Source organism: Mustela nivalis, assembly GCF_964662115.1.
Source record: "Mustela nivalis genome assembly, chromosome: 8".
Taxonomy (NCBI): domain Eukaryota; kingdom Metazoa; phylum Chordata; class Mammalia; order Carnivora; family Mustelidae; genus Mustela; species Mustela nivalis.
The window spans coordinates 79374830-79395210 of NC_139027.1; the positions used below are offsets into that span (position 1 = coordinate 79374830).

Below are 20381 nucleotides of genomic sequence, written 5' to 3' on the forward strand. Positions count from 1 at the left end.
TCTTTGAGGTATCTCAAATAGTTAAATTCACAGCAACATTAAGTAGAAAGGTGGTTGCCAGGGGAGAGGCAGGTGGGGGAAGAGGAAATGGAGAGTTATTAAATGATAGAGAGTTTTACAAGATAAAAAAGCTCTGGAAATTGGTATAACAAAGTGGCTATATTTAACACTACTAAACTTACACTTTAAAAATAGTTAAAGTGATAAACTTTTATGTGTATATGCAATGTACCAGTTAGTACCATATATGTAAACAGAAATTTAGTATAAGCAAAATATCATTCATATACTGATATGAACTTGAATTTTATTCATATTTAATTTTCAATTCTGCAAAACCTGTAATTGTAAGAGGTAGAATTGGTAGAACATTATTATTACTACCACTTTAGAGATGCTTATGAAAACAGATGCTGTGAAAATAGAAGAAACAGATGAAAATCTCACAGCTTTAAGAGATGGGATTAGCTAGTTAAGTGACAAAGACCTAGAATCAAAACAAAATCCAAGCCTTGATATTGCTCCCATGCTCCTTCTCCAGCTTACAGCCACTCAGTAAGAAAATCTACATTCTATACTTCAGAAAAAAGTTTCAGAAAAAGATCAATGACGATAAAAGGAGCCATCTGCAGAATAAAAATTTCTATATTAATCCTAGGTAGCACACATACAATCATCTTTCCCAAACTTTTTTTGAGATTTATTTAATTATGTGGGGGGAGGGGCGCAGAGGAAGAGATAGAACCCTCAAGCAGACTCCATACTGAGCACAGAGCCTGATGTAGGACTCAATCCCCGGACACTGAGGTCATGACCTGAGCTGAAACCAAGAGTCAGACACTCAACTGACTGAGCCATCAGGTGCCTCCAGCTTTTCCAAACTTTTTAAAGCTTTGCCAACCTAACTGCAGAAGTATTTGCTACATGAAAATTTATTAGAAATACTTCAACCAAAGTAAAACCATAAAGGTTTCCTATTATATCCTTTTAAGCCAAAATTATTAGCTCCTTCAACACCCTGAACAAGGCTCTTTTATAAAGCAGACCAGTTTGAAATAAAAGTCCTGTAAGATAATATCATTTTCAAGTTCTAGTAAATCTAAAATTAGGTTCTAAAACTTAAGCTTCAACATATACTCCTTTCTTTTCTACATGCATTTATGTATCCTTTCTTGACAAAACACAACTTCCATCAAAGAGCAACTGATCAAGAAAATTCTTCACCTAAACTGTTTCTCAGTAATAGGATTGTACAGATATCTTTCCAAGATATCTGTAAAACTTTGCAAACATATACAATGTATCTGCTTAGGACAATGGTGGTATCTCAGCAAAGACCACCAAAAGCCTAGTGACTGCAGAGTCAGTGCCTGCCTACAGAGAGGTTACTGCCTGCTGTGGGACTTTGTTCTCAGCCCTAGACTGTACAATATTTCAACTCAGGACCTGATTAAGAATTTAGTATAAGCAAAAAGGCGGTTTCACTTCTGGGAGAAAGCAAGCAGACAGTTAACCTGAGTAAGAGACAAAGTAATCTGAACCAAAAAATGCCTCAATGAGAAAAATCAGACTGTGAAAACTGAGGTTCCACATTTTATTTTAAAATAACTGCACCTTTTAGTATGTAGGAAAATGGGTACAATGGCAACACAGGACAAAGAAGTCTCAAATGACTAAGCTAAATAAAGCTCTTTGCCTTTAATTAACTCTACCTCCTTTCCCTCAAAATAATGAACTCAAACAACACAGACATACAGAGGGCAGACCACAAGTGGGTACGGTTCTGCTCTGCCTCACTGAGGTCAGACTACATGCCTAGAATATTTGATTCTATTTATGACTCAATATATGCTAGACCCTGACCAACTTCATTAAAGTACAGTAAAAAATCAACCAGGAGAAATCCTCTAAAGACCAAAATCAAGTCAGACAAGCTAATGAGCATTAAGTGATATTTCAGTCATGTATAAAACACCAAAGGAAACAAATTAAGAAACTGCTTTAATGAAGAAGAAAAATGGAGACATTTAACTAGTGGTTTTCAATTTTTCAAATGGCAGAACTCTGTTTCAAATGAGCCCTAACCAAAAAATCCCCCAAATACCAAACAAATAAAAGTAATATTATATAAGTATATAAAAGTAATATTATATAAGACTTTATTCTGAAAGTTCAATTGGTAACATACACTTATTACCATTTGCCTCTCAGCATAGTAGTGAGAAAATCCTGATTCACACACATTAGAACTATTAACATTTTCAACTATTTAAAGGAAGTTATATTCCAAGATCTATGTAGAAACTACATAATAATAAATAACATATTTGAGTATTTGTTTCATTTATCTGTTTTTAGTGTACTTAAAAATACTTAAATAATTTTAAGACTATAAAACCTCCTAGGTATTTTGGAACTTAAGTTAATAACTAATTCAAAAACAACTGTCAGCTTTAGTCTAGCATCCAAAAGCACTATGGTATTACTTATAACTTACAGAGACAGGAACCTTATTTAATCATGAGTGCATCCTCAGTACCCATATTTTCAAGCATCTCACTTAGAATTTAGTACGGATTCCACAAATGCTTTTTTAAATACAAGATATTTTATCAGAAAAAAGTTCTGTGGGAAGAGAGAGCCAACCAACATTTGACTCACTAAACCTGGAAACTAAGTAGGATTTTGACATTCTGAGAAGCTGGGAATGAAGATGAGAAAAGCTGTTAAGGACCTGGAGAGAGGTGTGGCCACAGGATTGAAAGCACCCTTTCAAAGAACTAGGCATAATATAGTTTGAGAGCTGTAGAATGAATCAGCATGAAGATCACACCAAGAGGATAGGAACAATATTTGAATTTACACTCTGGAGTCTTGGAAAAAAGAGCTAGGACCACGGGATGGAAGCTACAGGGATGCACATTTTAGCTCACTAAAACCATCAGACATGCTCGAAAACGAATTCACTTGCCTCCCAGGACAATATACCATCACACCGGAGTCACTGCAAGAGGCTGAGTGGTAGCCTGTCATTATCTCAGCAACACTGAAGAAGGAATTCTCGTGTAGTCAAAGATTAATTTGAAGATTTAAATTTTCTTCTAACCCCAAGATTCTGAATCTGTGGTCTAAAACAAGGGTCAGCAAACTAAGGCCCTTGGGCTAAATCTTCCATTTTTTTTTTTAAATCAGGTTTTATTAGAATACAGCTATTTTCATTCATTTATATTATCTAGAGCAGCTCTAGGACTAAAAGAGCAGAACTGAGTAGTTCCCAAACAGAGTACGTGGCCCACAAAGCTCTTGCCCTTTAAACAAAGTCTGCAAACCCCTGATCTAAAATACACTCAGAGGGGCGTCTGGGAGGTGGGGGCAGGTTCAGTTGGCTAGATGACCAACTCTTGATTTCAGTTCAGGTCACGATCTCAGGGTGGTGAGATCAAGCACCGCACTGGACTCCATGCTCAGCAGGGAGTCTGCTTGAGCTTCTCTCCCTCCCCTCTATCCCTCCCCTGCTTGTGTTGGCACGTGTGCTCTCTCTAAATAAATAAATCTTTTAAAAAAATAAAAACAGGAGCCTGGGTGGCTCAGTGGGTTAAGCCTCTGTCTTTGGCTCGGGTCATGATCTCAGGGTCCTGAAATCGAGTCCTGCATCGGCTCTTTGCTGGGCCGGGAGCCTGCTTCCCCTCTCTCTCTGCCTACTTGTGATCTGTCAAATAAATAAATAAAATCTTTTTAAAAATAAATAAATAAGAACAAAATTAAAAACAAAGACTACTACTTTTAGAACCTAAAATAAAATATATTATTTGTTCTAAGTATTTCTCCTATCTGCTGTATCAGATGCTCTTCAGAGAGGAAAGGAAGATTATGCTGCAGTAACATATGACCTCAAAATAAGTGACTTACAACAAAGGTTTATTTTTCACTCATGAAACATGTCCCTCCTATGCTCCACATCATCTTTACTCTGAGATCCAGACTAATGGAACAACCTCTGTCTAGAACACTGTCAGTCACTGTGGCAAAAGAAAAGAGGGTATAATGAAGCACAAACTGATTTTTTTTAAAGCTTTATCCCCAAACTGATATATACCACTTCTACTTACATTCTGTGAACATGGCCAGACCTGACTTCAACAAGCAAGGAAGTAAAATCCTCCCCTGGGGAGGGGAAGCAGACTTCAGTGAACAAAAATACAACCTGCCACATAATGTATTTGGAAATATTTACGTAAGTAATTTGTTTTCCTTTTTTCTACAAACTATTTTATCAGTAGCATAGCTGCATACCAATGTTCAGCCTAAAAGCAAAAAAAAAAAAAAAAAAAAAAAGCAAAGGTACTATAGTAATTTCATGTTTCCCAAGATAAACAATATTAAGGCTCAGAATTATTTTAAAATTATTCTCTAGTCTACCAAACACATGCTTGGAATAAAAAAAATTCTAGGGGTGCCTGAGTGGCTCAAGTGGGTTGGGCCTCTGCCTTCCGCTCAGGTCATGATCTCGGGGTCCTGGGATAGAGTCCCGCATCGGGCTCTCTGCTTGGCAGGGAGCCTGCTTCCTCCTCTCTCTCTCTCTCTCTGCCTACTTCTGATCTGTCAAATAAATAATAAAAATAAAATCTTAAAAAAAAAATTCTAGAAATGAGAAGAAAATATAACACTCAGTTCTATACCCAAAGAAAGTTACCACTGTGACAGATTTGCTTCTTAGCATATTTCTCCGTGCTTTTCTTTTCTAACAGTTCGAGCATCCCCTACTTCTCATTTTATACTTTAATCATTTCTCATTCACCAAAATTTTTTCTATATTATTATAAATTATCCATAGTTACTTTTTAATTGTTTTAAGTCACCTTATAGATGGTATAATTTATAACTGAATTTCTATTCTTAGATGATGCTTGGCTTTCAAATAAAACAAGATGACAAGATGATCTCTTCTATAAACCTATACTGGGAGGCCAATCGGGCTTATCAGCTTAGAATAGACTTTTAGAAGAATTACTAAACCAAAGGTTATAAGCAGATTAAAGGCCCCTTGCATGTTTCGCAATGCCATTCTCCAAAGCAAGTCTACCAACTCATACTCGTGCTCCAACAATGACTGAAGCAGTTATTTTCACCCATCTATACCTGTATTGGGTATTTCATGTAATAATTTTTTAAATTTAAATAAACTTTTCATTAACTTATTGTCTCATTATACATTTATCTAATAGTGAAGTTGAACATATTTCCATATTTGTGACCCAGGTCTATTTCCTGAAATAAATTGTTTCTGAAATTTGCCTTTAATCTATTGCGATGTTAGTGTTAGACTTCCTATTATTTTGATGTATGAACTTTTTTCCAGTCATCCGATTTGTTGCAACAAATTATGCTGAATAATCCTTCCCTCTCCCCCACGGATCAATGGATCTTTATAACCTACAATATTTAAAATAGTGCTGAAGGGCCAAGGCTGTTCTGTTTTATAAAAATAATGCATGTAACTTATAATAAATAAACACACACAGGTGATTATCTAATTTACATATCAAATTTACAAAACATACTTTCTTTTTTTTTTTTTTAAGTAGGCTCCGTTTCCCAGTACAGAGCCCACAACAGGGCCTGAGCTCACGACCATGAGATCACGACCTGAGCTGAAATCAAGAGTCAGAAACTTAATTGACTGAGCCACCCAGGTGCCCCCACAGAACTTATTTCTGAGCAACTCTAAACCACTAATCTGCCTATTCTTATACCAGTTACATAAAGTTTTAAATGCTTACAATCTTCTATAATAGGTTTTGAGATATCAGAGCCATTGCTTCTCTCCCCATTGTTCTTTTTCATCACGGTCTAAGGTAGAATACTGCAGGGGAAATAAAATGTAAGTCAGAGGGCGCCTGGGTGGCTCAGTGGGTTAAGCCTCTGCCTTCGGCTCAGGTCATGATCTCATGGTCCTGGGATTGAGCCCCGCACTGGGCTCTCTGCTGAGCAGGGAGCCTGCTTCCTCCCCGCCCTCTGCCTACTTGTGATCTCTCTCCCTCTGTCAAATAAATAAATTAAAACTTTAAAAAATATGTAAGTCAGATAATTTGCTGTAGCAGGTTGGTTAATAGTTAATGGTATTAACAAGGATAAAGACATTGGGTTTGAAGAAGCACTGCTACTGCAACAGAAGTATTTCCGGCATTTAAAAATTCAAACTATTTAGCAGAACTTCTTATGTAAAATAATAATGAGTGTTCTTGATAATAATGAAGACACTCTAGGATCCTAAACTATCTTCTTAAAAGTTTAAAATTATATTCCACCATATTCCTACTGTTAATTTTAAAGAACATTCTGTAAAAATGTTCTGAATGCAACTAAAGTTCAGAACTAAAACCAACCCTAGTAAGAGACAATTACAAACAGTAAAAGTAAAAGGCATATATCACAGAACCACAATTTAATCCTAAAGTTCTTCAAGTGAAATCCCATCACAGCAAATGCCATTACAGAACACAAAAACTACATGAAAGACCACTTTCATGTTCCTAGGCATAGTTTGTAAGATCATCTGGTTAAAACAAATTCTATTAACAAAGTTTTAAATCTTGTACAGAAGTTTTCCTTGACAAATCTCTAATGAGAAAATATTCATTATGCGCACCATTTCATTCTGTATATCCAAAGAACTTGATTAAATGTTGGTTGTGCTACATACATGGTAGAAAGAAGTAAACCAAATGGCTGCTTACACCTCCTTTGGTTCTACAGTAGTAATATCCTTCATTATTTCATTATTTCATTTGAGTCTCACAATCCTACAAATTAGAAAAGATAATTTAGCATGGTTACTGATGAGGAAATAGAAAAAATTAGGTGATTCGTCCATAATCACACAGCCACTGTGCAGACCCTTTTGTCTTCTGACTCCCACCCACTACTCTTCCTCCAGTAGCCATGATTACTCTCTTGAATCCTTTCCTCCCTAACTACCTTGGACTTACCACATTCAACTAAAAGTCACATACACTTACCCAAACAAAAACTGAAGAAGTTTCAAAAGACTACAGAACACAGTTTTGAGTAACTATCAGGTGCAAACACCTCCTCCTGAACACTGGTAAAAATACAGTGGGTGACATAAATTAATACAGAAGTCTCTCCCATGTTAGAGGTGAAATTCCCACATCTCTGATTTATAAGATCAAAGTCTCACAGAAAAATGAAAAAAGATACATATATATAGAAAGAAAGTAATTTCTGGAATGCCTACATTTCTGAAAAACTAGATTTGTCACCATTAAATGTATTGTTTTCCTAAACCATCACATTCACATGTCCAGAAAACAACAAAATAAGGTTGTTAAAGTTTTTAAACAAATCCTTATCACTTAAAATGTAAGTCTGTCATATTTGCATACTTCCTTGTTCATTTTGCAATCCATGCCCAAGTTTATGTCTGCCCATCTATTTTTTCAGAAACCTCAGCAGTATAAAAGCCACTGGACCTGGTCTTTTATCCACATACTGAAAAAAGCAGAAAATAACCAGAACACCTCTTTGCATATTAACTGTCCTGATCCCACTTCAGAGAAGACAACAATTACATTTCACTAGATTTGAAGCACTAACTAACCTGGGGAGCTTTCACCAAAATAAACATGCTCAGGACTGATCTCCCAGAGATTATAATTCAGTAAAAGCCTAGAATGTGGCCCATTTCTTAGTTAAAAACTAAGAAGATTTAAGAAGACGGAGCTGAATTAGCATATGAGTGATAATATTTTAACATTCTGATGTACAAGTACAAAATGGTGTTATTCACTCATTTACTCAACTAATATTTATTAAGCATCCTACAATGTGCCACGCAAGGTTCTAGCCCCTGGCATATAGCAATGATCAAGACTTGGGTCTGTGCTCCATGATACTTCTATTTCACTAGACAGACAGAAAAGAAGTCAGATAAATGATACCAGTTCGGGTACAAATAAATTCTATGAAGAGAAATAAAGCTGGACAAAGGATTAGGAAAGAAAATGGAGGGCAAGGTATATTTATCTTAGATAAGGCTGGGTCAGGGAAAGTCTCAGAGGAGGTGACAATTGATCAGAGATGTGAATGATGAAGACCTAGGGACATCAGATGGAAAAGCAAATTTAAGGCCCTACAGTGCTACCTCTGAGACACATTTGGCTAGGTGCTACGACACAAAATGGGCTTTCTAGCTCCTAAAAACTTAACACATGAATAAGACCTGACAATATAAGACTTAGGTGTCAAAGTAAATGTTTCTAACAATGATGCTATGCAATTTAAATGCTATGGACTTACTTAGGGAAGGAGATAAAATTTAATTTAATATGAGTCTTAAAGGATGAATATAATTCCAGTTCACAGAAGTGAGGAAAGAAGCTTTTTACAACAAACAAAAGCACCAACAAAAGTTCAGAAATAAGAAAGTACAAAGAAAAAATCTAAAGTATCAAAATAAGCCCAATGACCAAAATTGGAGAATAAAAAGGGAAAAATGTAGGTCAGGATTAGACAAGAATGACTTTATCCTTTTTTGCTTAGAAAATGTCTTTTTATCTAAGATCCAGCTTAAAAAGTGAATCCCTCTAGGAAGGACTCACTAACTCTCAGAGGCAGTAACTTCTGTGTTGCCACCTACTTTCCTCTATACCTAACTCTCAGAGATTACTTACTCATCAAAAAAACCCACATTCTCCATCAACCACCATCTGTTCAAACATAATTCCTAACACACCAGTAGCATAAGAGATACATGTATTTGTCCGATCAACTAAAGCAGAGCAAAATGGGATGAAAGGTCCACAGACTGGAAAACTCAACATAGTAAAGATGTCAATTCTCCTTAAATTGATCTACAGGCTTAATGTAATTCCTATCAAAATCCCAGCAAGGTATTTATTTTATAAACACAGACAACTTTATTCTAAAATTTATATGGAAAGGCACTGCACAGGCCCTAGAGTAGCTAAAATAATCTTGGCAAAGAAGAAAACGGAAATAATCATTCTGCCTAATATTAAGGCTTACTATATAGGTACAGTAATCAAAACCATATGCTATCAATGCATTAATACAATAAAACAGAGAACCCAGAAACAGACCCAGATATGTCCAACTGATTTTTCATAGAAGTGCAAAAGTAATATGTCCAACTGATTTTTCATAGAAGTGCAAAAGTAATCCAGTGGAGGAAAATAGTTCTTCACCAAGCAGAGCCACAGTAATCGCATATCCATAGGCCACCAAAAAATAAATAAAATTTAACTGAAAATGGATCATGAGCTTACATGCAAAATATAAAACTACGAAAATTTTTAGAAAAAAAAATAGGTGAAAATCTTTGAGATCTAGTATTAAGCAGTCACTTCTAAATTGAAAGCACAATCCATAAAGTTGAAGATAGATAAACTGGACCTCATGAAAATTAAAAACTTTGTTCTGCAAAAGACCATACGAAAAGGATGAAAGACAAGCTACAGACTCACTGAAAGTATCTGCAAACCACACATCTGACAAAGGTATCTGGAATAAAGAAAGAACTCTCACAACTCAAAATACAAGACAATCCAATTAGAAAATGGGCAAAAGACATGTATAGACATTTCACTGAAGAGGACATACAGATGGCAAATAAATACTAATCATAGGCTGTTCAGTATCATTTGCCATTGGGCAAATACAAATTAAAACTGCAATGAGACACCACTACACATCTATTAGAACATGTAAATTAATTTAAAAATCAAAAACAAAAAATCAATTTGCCTTCATCAATCACTGTTCAAGATGCATCATAACCCAAATAAAAAGCACAATGAGGTATCAGGACACACCTATTAAAATGTTTAAAAAGCGCTAAATGCTAACAAGAATGCAGAGAAACTGGGTCACTCATAAATTGTTAGTGGGAATATAAAATAAAATAGTACAACCAAAGAGAAAACAGTTTGGCAGTTTCTTAAAAAAACTAAACAGGCAACCACCATCTATATGACCCAGCAATAGCACTCTTAATGTTCACACAAAACCCACATATAAATATTCAGCGCCAAAACCAGAAAATAATCCAGATATTCTTAAACAGGTAAATGGTTAACAAACTGTGGAACACCCATACAATGGAATATAACTCAGCAATAAAAAGGAAAAAACTACCGATATATACAACTTGGATAAATCTTTAGAATATTTAAAAAATTTAAATTTAAAAAAGCCAATCCTGGGATATATGGGTGGCACAGTCAGTTAAACATCTGCCTTAAGCTCAGGTCATGATCTCAGGGTCCTGGGATGGAGTCCCACATCGAGTTCCCTGCTCGGCAGGAAGCCTGCTTCTCCCTCTCCCTCTGCTATTCCCTCTTTGTGCTCTCACTCTCTGAGCTCAAAAAAAAAAAAAAAAACAAATAAAATCTTTTTAAAAAGCCAATCCTAAAAGGTTACATGCAGTATGTTCTATTTACATAACATCACTGAAATGAAAAAATTATAGAAACAGGAGACTTTACATAACATCACTGAAATGAAAAAAGTATAGAAACAGGAGATGGGTTAGTAATTAAAGGGATTAAAAGGGCTGAGAGCAAACTGGAAGCAGGTGTGGCTACAAAGGAGCAGAGTGAAGAATTTTTGTGGTATGGAAACATTCTATCCTGACTGTATCAATGTCAATTTCCTGGTTGATACGTGTACTATCCTTTATAAGATGTTACCAAGGAGACAAACAGGGCAAATGGCTCATGGTATCTCTATTATTTCTTACAATGGCATATGAATTTACAATTATCTCAAAAAAATAAAACTTAATTAAAAAGACAGGATTGGGGGCACCTGGGTGGCTCAGTTGGTTAAGCATCTGCCTTTAGCTCAGTTCATGATCCCAGGATCCTGGAACCGAGAACCAAGTAGGGCTCCCTGCTCAGCAGGGGGTCTGCTTTTCCCTCTCCCTCTGCTAATCCCCATTCCTACTCATGTGTGCCCTCTCTTGCTCTGCTCTCTCTCAAACAAATAAATAAAATCTTAAAGTTAAAAACAAACAAACAAACAAACAAAAACAACAACAAGGAAGGCACCTGGGTGGCTGAGTTGGTTAAGCAACTGACACTTGAGTTCAGCTCAGGTCATGATGGAGCCCTAAGTCAGGCTCCACTTTCAGTGGGGAGTCTGCTTGAAATTCTACCTCTGTCCTCCACCTCCCCACCAACCCTGAGAATACATGCACATGTGCGCTCATTTGCTCTCTCTCAAATAAATCTTAAAAAAAAAAAAAAAAAAAAAAAAAAGGGTGGAAGTCAAAGAAGTTAACCTTGGCAGGAAAAAGATCCTCTTTTGGGGGACAAAAAAAAAAAAAGATAAAAAAAGAACGTGCTGACAGACACACAATATCCAAAAGATGTAGATTCTTTTCTTGATCTCAAGTTCAATGATAATTGGGTTGCAAAGGACGGGAGTCACCAAAGAAACTTTCAGTTGGCAGAACTGGGAACTTTAAAGGAATCAAGAAAACTTCGAATGTTAAAGTCTATGGGGAGCATGATTAAGAATCAATAATAATAATATCTCTACTTGTCTTACTGCATCTAAGGCACTGACTACTGCTATTCATTACACAGAGATTGATTCTCTTGTCTACAAACTGAAAGAATATTCAATAAAACTGAAAAGTTTTCTAAAAAAATTTTATCATCACAATTTGCATGTCCCTAGGAAATTCAACAAAATGGAACTTTACTTGTAAAATTATAATGTAATCCTAGTAATAGTAAAAATTAGTATTTTTATCCCTCTCAGAAAGAAAAAGATAGGGAAAATAATGGAAAGGACAGGAATAATAATGAAAAAGATAGGGATAAAGTTGGGTCCAAATAAAACGGGTTCACAGAGAAAATGTCTTATGATCACACAAAAATTGGTGACAAAAGTAGAATTAGAATTTCATTCTCAACCACAGTAGTGATCACTACAGCATTTTTTTTTCTCCCTCACACAAAGGATCTCTTCTTATATGAATAAGGGTGCCCTCGTGAATTGGGGACTTCCACTACTGGCTAATGTAATAAGCAATGTTTCTTTCTTTCTTTCTTCTCCCTTCCTCCCTCCCTCTCTCTTTTTCTAACACTTTTAATGTTTATAATGCATCTCAGAAAAGTCTTTGAGCTTGAATGTTTCAGAATACTTAGGCAGAAAAGTTGCATGTGATGAACTTTACCAAAGCTGCACTAGCTTTCATTTTGAGAGAACATTCTTAGACTAAATTCCTTGTCAACACCTGATAAAACTCAAGCAAGAAAATGTATCAGTTAATTAAAACTTTATTTTAATTCAATAAATATTTCCTGAGTGGTTAATGCCTGGTCACTGTAGAGACACAGTAAAACAGTAATGAAAATGTGAAAATGGAGCTCTTGCTCTTATCCAGTAAACAGGCAACTACAATAAAATCCAATAAATGGTTAGATACTTAGGAGTCATAGTCCCACAGGAGCATGAGAAGTCACATACACCAGTAGGAAGACAATGAGACAAGTTATGGGAAGTGATGTACAATGAGACCTCACAGATAAGCGAATAACAGCCAACTGAGAAGCAGAGAGAGTTAAATATCACAGAATGACACATTTACAGCCATTCACTTAAAAACAAAACAAAACAAAACACTAAAATGATCTTAAGAGGAGAGGAATTCTCAAGAGACTGAAAACTTTAGTAATAAAAGCTGATAGCCAACAGGCAAGTGATAACTGACTTTACAGATCAGAGAAGGCTAAAAGATAAAATCTAAGCAGGCTATGTGGAAGCATAGAAGAGTCTGCTTGGTGTCAGAGAAAGCAAGAGAAACTGAGTGCCCAGTAAAGAGGCACTAAGCACCTTCAAAAGGGGCCATATGAACAGGTGATAAAACAAGAAGTTTATGGTTGAAATTCTAAGAGACAGATTAGAAGTCCAGATCTCTATTTCCACTTACAAAGAAGAAAGATTATCATGTCCCTTCCAGAGGGTGGACTCAATGACAACAGACATACAGGAGGGGAGAAGTGGACACAGAGGATGAAAAAAAAAAAAAGGAGAGGAAGATTAAATGAAATTCTATTTTCTAAACTGTGAGCATTGTGGCCCCATCCTTCCCCCATGGCAACCAAAATGCCAGCAGCTAGGTTTATACCTTCTCTAAGTAAGATTCTGGGAAATCTAACACACACACAAACCCCTCCCCACCAGCTCAAAAGGACGTAGGGATAATTACAGTTGGAAATTTACCAATGAAATGGCCCTACCAGTTCCCACTATACTGAACCTCACAGAGTACATACCCCACTCATGTGTGGTGATCTTCCCGTCAGGTGGTTATGAAAGGAGACTACTGTTTTCCATTTTAAACGTCATTTGGCTTTTTAAAACTATGTACTTTGATAAAAATTAAAATGAAAAACACAATGGAAAGTACAGGTAGGATGAAAAGGAAAAGACTCTAAGCAGAGGATTTTATCATTTATACAGAGATAAATAAAACAATTTAAAACAAATCACTCTCAATCCTAATAAAAGTACATGCCAAAATAGGGTACCTAAAAAGTAAAAAGGACTCAACCTGTATATCCATTAACGTAAATAGCAACTCCACTAAAAATTGTAGATGAAGTTCCATCCTTCTGTAAAGTAGCATCTGATCGAAATTGTTCCTCCAATTTCTGGACCTTGGCAGCCATATACCCACCCTAGAATTTAAAGAAAGATAAACCAATCACAAAAGTTATATTTTCTTCACCCCCTTTCTTAAAAAAAAAAAAACATTCAAATAAATAAATATAAATAAATAAATAAACGTTCACTATGCTAGTGACCAAGGTTTAATGATGACATAAGGTACAATTATAAACATTAACCATAAGGCAAGGCAATAAAACAATCAGGTCAAGGAAGAGTTTTCCCTCTGTCAATTCAATTTTTAACTGTTTTATCACATTCTTGTAAGTTACTTTAAAAGAGAAGGAAGGTAACTCAAGAATAATGTTTAATGCCACAAAACATCGTTCTTATCTACAAAATTAGGCAGGAGGTTTAAACCAATTAAAAATTTGACAGGTGGTCAGTAAGAGTATATTTTTGACTGGCTTCCACTATCTTCTGAATATAGAAGCTTAAAAATTAGCAACTTAAAGTAAAATGAAACAATCCAAAAAACCAGTACAGTTCTCCATGCATGTAGCTACTACAATAGATGATTCCGTGGTGAAATTCTGGGATCTAAGCAATCTACTTAATAGTAGTAGTAATTTTTATTAGAGAACATCAACTTCAGAAAAAAAAACATTATTTCGGCTCAAGACCTACATAAATATATGAATTCAGCTATACTTTTCCTAAACACTGACAAAATTAAGCTTAATTATTTGGATTACCAATTAAGTATTTATTGATTTTACTTCACTCTAAACAACTATCCATTAGATCTTTAAAATACAGCCACATATATCTAGAAGTGGCATGTATTTCTTACAAAATGGAAATTACTTCACTAATCAGATATTACATGCTCATTGTGGGAAAAAAACTTTTTTTCAGAAAATATAGAAAAATATGAAGAAAACTTAAATGAGGTAGGATTCCATTCACTGTTAACATTTTGGGATCTAGTATTTTCAAACTTTATTAGTATGTCTCAGAATACAGAGGTTTTAGAAAAATAGGATCATATATAATAGCCCTTTACAACACAACTTTTTAGTCAAGGTCATATTGCCAAGTTAAATATAAAGGTAAAGGGTGGCTCAATTGGTTAAGCACCCAACTCTTGATTTCGGCTCAGGTCATGATCTTAGGGTTGTGAGATCAAGTCCCACATCAGGTGGGACATCAGAATCAGCTTAAGATTCTCTCCCTCTCTATTTGCCCCTCTTCCCCCTCTCTCCCAAAGAGAGAAAGAGAGAGGGGGCGGAGAGAAAAAGAGAGAGAAAGAAAGAGAGAGATAGAGGAAGGAAGGAAGGAAGGAAGGAAGGAAGGAAGGAAGGAAGGAAGGAAGATGTAAAGATAAATAATGATTAAACAGTGTTGCACTACACAGAGGTAGTTTATTTGACTAATCCCCTACTAGAGTATGTTTTTCTGTTTTTCAGTATTATTAGCAAAGCTGCAATAAAATTACCATAACTAAGTATCCGTGTGCCAGAACATTTATTTCCTCAGGATAAAATAAATTTCAGGTGTTAAAAAAGTTTAAACAAGCTTTCAATACATTGTGAAAACCGAGAAGAGTTGGTATCTAAAGTGATTTGCACCTTTAAAAGATGCCTTAAATCACACTATAACCTACAAGAGGTATGAAAAATACCTGAACAATTAAATATAGTATTTTTATTCTTTTAAAACACACCCATTTTTCCCAGCCATCATTTTCAGCTCGCTTCCTCCATCCACCTCGTCTCATGGTGGAGCTTCTGTAATTAGGGGGAAAGAAAAAAAAAAAAACCTGTGAATTTTATAACATATGTACTATTAATTGACATTTTATTTCAAATCAAGAAAAATGAGATGTTAAAATAAACTCAAATATTCAACTGGTGAAAGTTAAAATTTTTCCAAAGCATATATTCTCCTGCATCAGTGAAATCTGTTCCTAAAACACCCTCCTGTAGATAAGTATCAGGTTTAAATTACAACTACTATAAATTTCATTTTATAGAAAAAATTTTATGCATTCCTAAGCACCAAACCTAATACATATTTGCATAAAGAATCACCAAATTAGACTAACATGGCCATGCTTGTTAACATTAATCAGTATTAACAGAACCCAAGAAAACATTTTCCTTCATGAATTGCCCTCTGATATGGCTCTTAAACTCTGTCTTTGCTATTACATACTAGACACATAAGAGTGTACTTACAGTGTAATTCATCTATTATGCAAAACCTCTAAAAGAAGTCGATTAAAACAACACATCTAGGGGAGATAAAGTAGAAGGAGTATCACTTAAACTATCAAATCTGGCATTCTCCTTAAGGCTACACTTGACCCACTATCCCATTAAACAACCAAAAGGACCAAATAATGGCTTCTACCAAGTGTCAGCTGGCTTAGTGGCTAGCAAGATATAAAATGGTTCAGAAGTCAAAGCAGGCACTAAATGAAATTCCTTATAAAATTCTTTTAGTCATATAGCTACATCTTGAGACACTACTGCATTATCCTTCACAAAATTAACATGTCCTCTATTTATTTTCTACTATGTAAAACTCTATCAATTAATATGCTACTAGAGAAGTTTTGCACATTACCCAAGTCAAATCAGCTTTGATATGGTTTATAAGAATTTGTTACTGAATGACAACTTAAAACATGACACTTTAGCCACACACATCAGCAGGTATTTTCTTTCAATTTATTTCTACATTTGATATATTATGTGATTTACAGTTTTCCCTTGCTGACATTAATATTAATTATGAATTTGTATTGTCTACTCTTAAAAGGGGCCTAAAAGATATGTAGAGACATTTTCTTAAAAACGTAAGTCTGATAGAGAGACAAGGGGCATGAGCAAAGAGCTCTGCAAACAGGCCAGGTGATTAACCCAGATTAGCAGACATGGATGTTGGTGGAGAGAAGAATTGGTGTTCTTTTCAGCCTGACAAAGGTGGGGGGCATGGTTACCCAATGTGTTAATTTTAAGTCCCAGAACTGCAATATTTGTTCTACACTAAATACTTCTGTTTTAAGAGGCTCACTTTGTGTAGACCCTCAAGACTTCTCCCCTTACCTTAAAGGAATCTGGGAAATGTATTAACACACAATTCTTGAGTTCATATAAACTCTGCATCTATACAACTGCCCTTACAAGTGAACACTTTGGGAGTTCTGGCCACTACATGTTATGGATGCATACTCACAAAAATTAAAGGCAACAATTAATCAGCTAAATGAAGATTAAGTTAAAGAATAAAATATATTATCAAAGTTTAATTCAGTGGGCTAATCAATTAGTTAAGAGCCTTATTCATTTAAGATCTACTGGGTAACTACTGCAAAGGGCCAATATGAAATATTAACAGTGATTTAATGAGGTAGAAAACTATGAAACAAAGTTATAATAAATTTTAAAAATCTAAAGGCTCTTCCTCTAGTCCAAAGTAATAAAGCTATTCCAGACAAATGTCTAAGCTCTGAAAGGGAATAAGAGTGAAATTAGTAACTTCTTCATTTCTACTACTTTGACCGAGTACAGCAAACCCATATTGAGGATTCAAATAATAAGACTGAAAAAGGGGGAAAAGAAACAATATTTTTAAATCATTTTATTTTCTTATTTATTTTTTAATTTATTTTTTCTTTTTTTAATTTATTTTTAAAATCATTTTATACATTCAAATTCTACTTTTGAGAAAATCCCATAACAAATAGTAAAGTAGGTATTTGGATCAACCTTCCTGCTGAGAAAGAGGAAAACTAGTCAAAACATTACCAAAAAAAAAAAAAAAAAAAGTCATAGAAGGCCCAGAAAATAATGAAAAAATCACTGTGCCAAGATTTAGAAGGTGAAAAAGAAAACCTGAAGATGATGAAAAAGAAAAACCCTTCCTTCCCAGATTGGGACAGCTTCTTCCTCTGAGAACATGTGGCAATTACAAAAGAGTGGCTGAGAGACTGGGCAATGTTTTTGAACAAACACAATAAGGGAACAAAAGCTGGAATTTAAGGGCTCTCCAACCATATATATCTCAAAACTTAGGATTAGGATCCTAGGAGTAAGTAAACTGGAAGTAGGCCAAATTTTGCCAAAAACATACCCTGCCTTGTACTACTTCAATCTCTGAAACTAAATTAAGGTAATCCTAGACTAAAGAACACAAATAACATGCTTCTGAACAATGAATGAGTCGACCGAAAAATCAAGGAAAAAACAAAAAATACAAAAAGACAAATGAAAATGAAAACACAATGGCCCCAAATCTTTGGAATGCACCAAAGCTGTTCTAAAGGGAAGTTTATAGCAATATAGGCCTACCTCAAGAAGCAAGAAAAATCTCAATCAAGAACCTAACCTTACACATAAAGGAGGTAGAAAAAGAAAAAAACAAAACCGAAAACCAGTACAAAGAAGGGAGCAATAATGACTAGAGCAGATATAGACAAAATAGAAACTAAAAAAAAACAGATCAAGAAACCAGAAGTTGTTTCTTTGAAAAAATTCAACAGAACTGATAAACCCTTAGGCAGATGCATTTAAAAAAGGGGGGGGGGGTAGAATTCAAATCAACAAAATCAGAAATAAAAGAGGTGAAACAATAACACCACAGAAATAAAAAGGATTATAAGAGAATATATATATATATTTTAGATTTTATTTATTTGAGAGAGAGAGCACATGCAAGAGAGCAGGGCAGGGTGGTGGTGGCGGTGGTGGTGGAGAACCAGGCATACCACTAAGCAGAGAGCCCATAGTAGTGCTCTATCCCAGGACCCTGGGATCATGACCTGAATGAAAGGCAGCCACTTAAACCAACTGAGCCACCCAGGCAACCCAGATTATAAGAGAATATTATGAAAAATTATATGCCAACAAACTGGACAATCTAGAAGTAAATTCCTAGAAACACTAACTCCCCAAAACTCAATGAGGAAAAAACAGAAAATTTGAACAGAGACATTAACAACAATGAAATTGAATCAGTAATCAAAAAACTCCCAACAAACAAAAGTCCAGAACCAGATGCCCTCACTGATACCAATTCTTCTCAAACTATCCCAAAAACCTGAAGAGGAAGGAAAGCTTCCAAATTCATTCTGAGGCCAGCATTACCCAGATATCAAACCAAATACAAACACTACCAATAAAAGGGAAAAGTCCCTCAACAGTTGCAAAATGTATCCCAAAAAGGCCAGTATCTCTGATGAACACAGATACAGAAATCCTCCACAAAATACTAGCAAGATGAATCAGACAATACAAAAAAATCATTATGATCAAGTAGGATCTACCTAGGTACGCAAGGGTGGTTCAATATTCACATCAACCAAAAAAGGGAAAATAATCACATGATCATTTCAATAGATGCAGAAAACACATTTGACAAAGTACAAACACCCACCCATGACAAAAAAAAAAAAAAAAACCCTCCACAAAGTAGTTTTGAGAGAACATAACACAAAGAAGGTCATATAAGAAAAACCCACAACTAACATCATACTCAATTGTGAAAACTGAGTGCTTTTTCCCTAAGATCAGGAATAAAACAAGGATATTCATTCTCACAACTTTTAATCAACATAGTACTGGAAGTCGAGCAAACTTTCATCATTTACGGATGACATGATACTATGTGTAGAAGACCCTAAAGACTTCACTGATAAATGAATTTGTTAAGGTTGCAGAATACAAAATCAATACACAGGAATCTGTTGCATTTCTATACACTAATAATGAAGGAGCAGAAAGAGCTATGAATAAAACAATCCCATTTACAATTACACCAAAAAATAAAGTACCTAGGAATAAGCTTAACCAAGGAGGGGGAAAAAACCTGTATTCTAAAAACTATAAAACATGGATGAAAGAAACTGAAGATGAACACAAATGGAAGGATATACCTTGCTCATGGATGGAAGAAGCAATATTGTTAGTGTCCATATTACCTATAGCAATCTACAGATTTAATACAATCCCTATTAAAATATCAAAAGCGTATTTCACAGAACTAGAACCAATAACCCTAAAATCTGGATAGACCACAAAAAAGGGATGCCTGGGCGACTCAGTGGGTTAAAGCCTCTGCCTTCGGCTCAGGTCATGATCCCAGGGTCCTGAAATCGAGCCACATATCAGGCTCTCTGCTTAGCAGGGAGCCTGCTTCCCTTCCTCTCACTCTGCCTGCCGCTGCCTACTTATCTCTGACAAATAAATAAATAAAATCTTAAAAAAAAAAAAAAAAAAAACAGAAGACCCTAAGTAGCCAAAGCAATCTTTTAAAAAGAAAAATACAACTGGAGGCATCACAATTCCAGATTTCAAGATACACTACAAAGCTGTAGTGATCAAAACAGTATGGTACTTCTACAGAAATAGACATAAACATCAAGAAACAAGAGAGCACACCTAGAAACAAGCCCATACATATGCGGTCAATCAATCCTTGACAGAGAAAGCAAGAATACCCAATGGGAAAAAGACAATCCAACAAATTGTGTTGGGAAAAATAGCGACATGCAAAAGAATGAAACTGAATCAGTTTCTTAACACCATATACAAAAATAAACTCAAAATGCTTTAAGATCCTAAATGTGAGACCTGAAACCATAAAAATCCTGGAACAGGGCACAAGCAGTAATTTCTCTGACACAGCCATAGTAACATTTTTCTATGTTTCCT

At 35.3% G+C, this 20381-nt stretch overlaps 1 protein-coding gene across 29 annotated transcripts in view; it reads right to left on the minus strand.

The window, feature by feature from the left end:
• Nucleotides 1-20381, minus strand: part of REV1 (REV1 DNA directed polymerase) — a 94189-nt gene that overhangs the window by 52280 nt on the left and 21528 nt on the right. For 9 of the 29 annotated variants that reach the window (XR_014316007.1, XR_014316008.1, XR_014316010.1 and 6 more), the window contains exons 2-3: nucleotides 15389-15452; nucleotides 13607-13733 (exon numbers count right to left, since the gene is read on the minus strand). The exons of 2 other annotated variants lie outside the window; for them this stretch is intronic. Coding sequence is in view for 4 of the 27 variants with exons in the window: in XM_082746997.1 (XP_082603123.1) it covers nucleotides 13607-13733; nucleotides 15389-15442 (181 nt within the window). In the remaining 23 variants the exon portion in view is untranslated. Of the gene's footprint in view, nucleotides 1-6649; nucleotides 6804-13606; nucleotides 13734-15388; nucleotides 15453-20381 lie in introns of all 29 variants that reach the window. 18 more of the 29 variants (XR_014316006.1, XR_014316009.1, XM_082746988.1 and 15 more) reach the window with 3 other exon arrangements.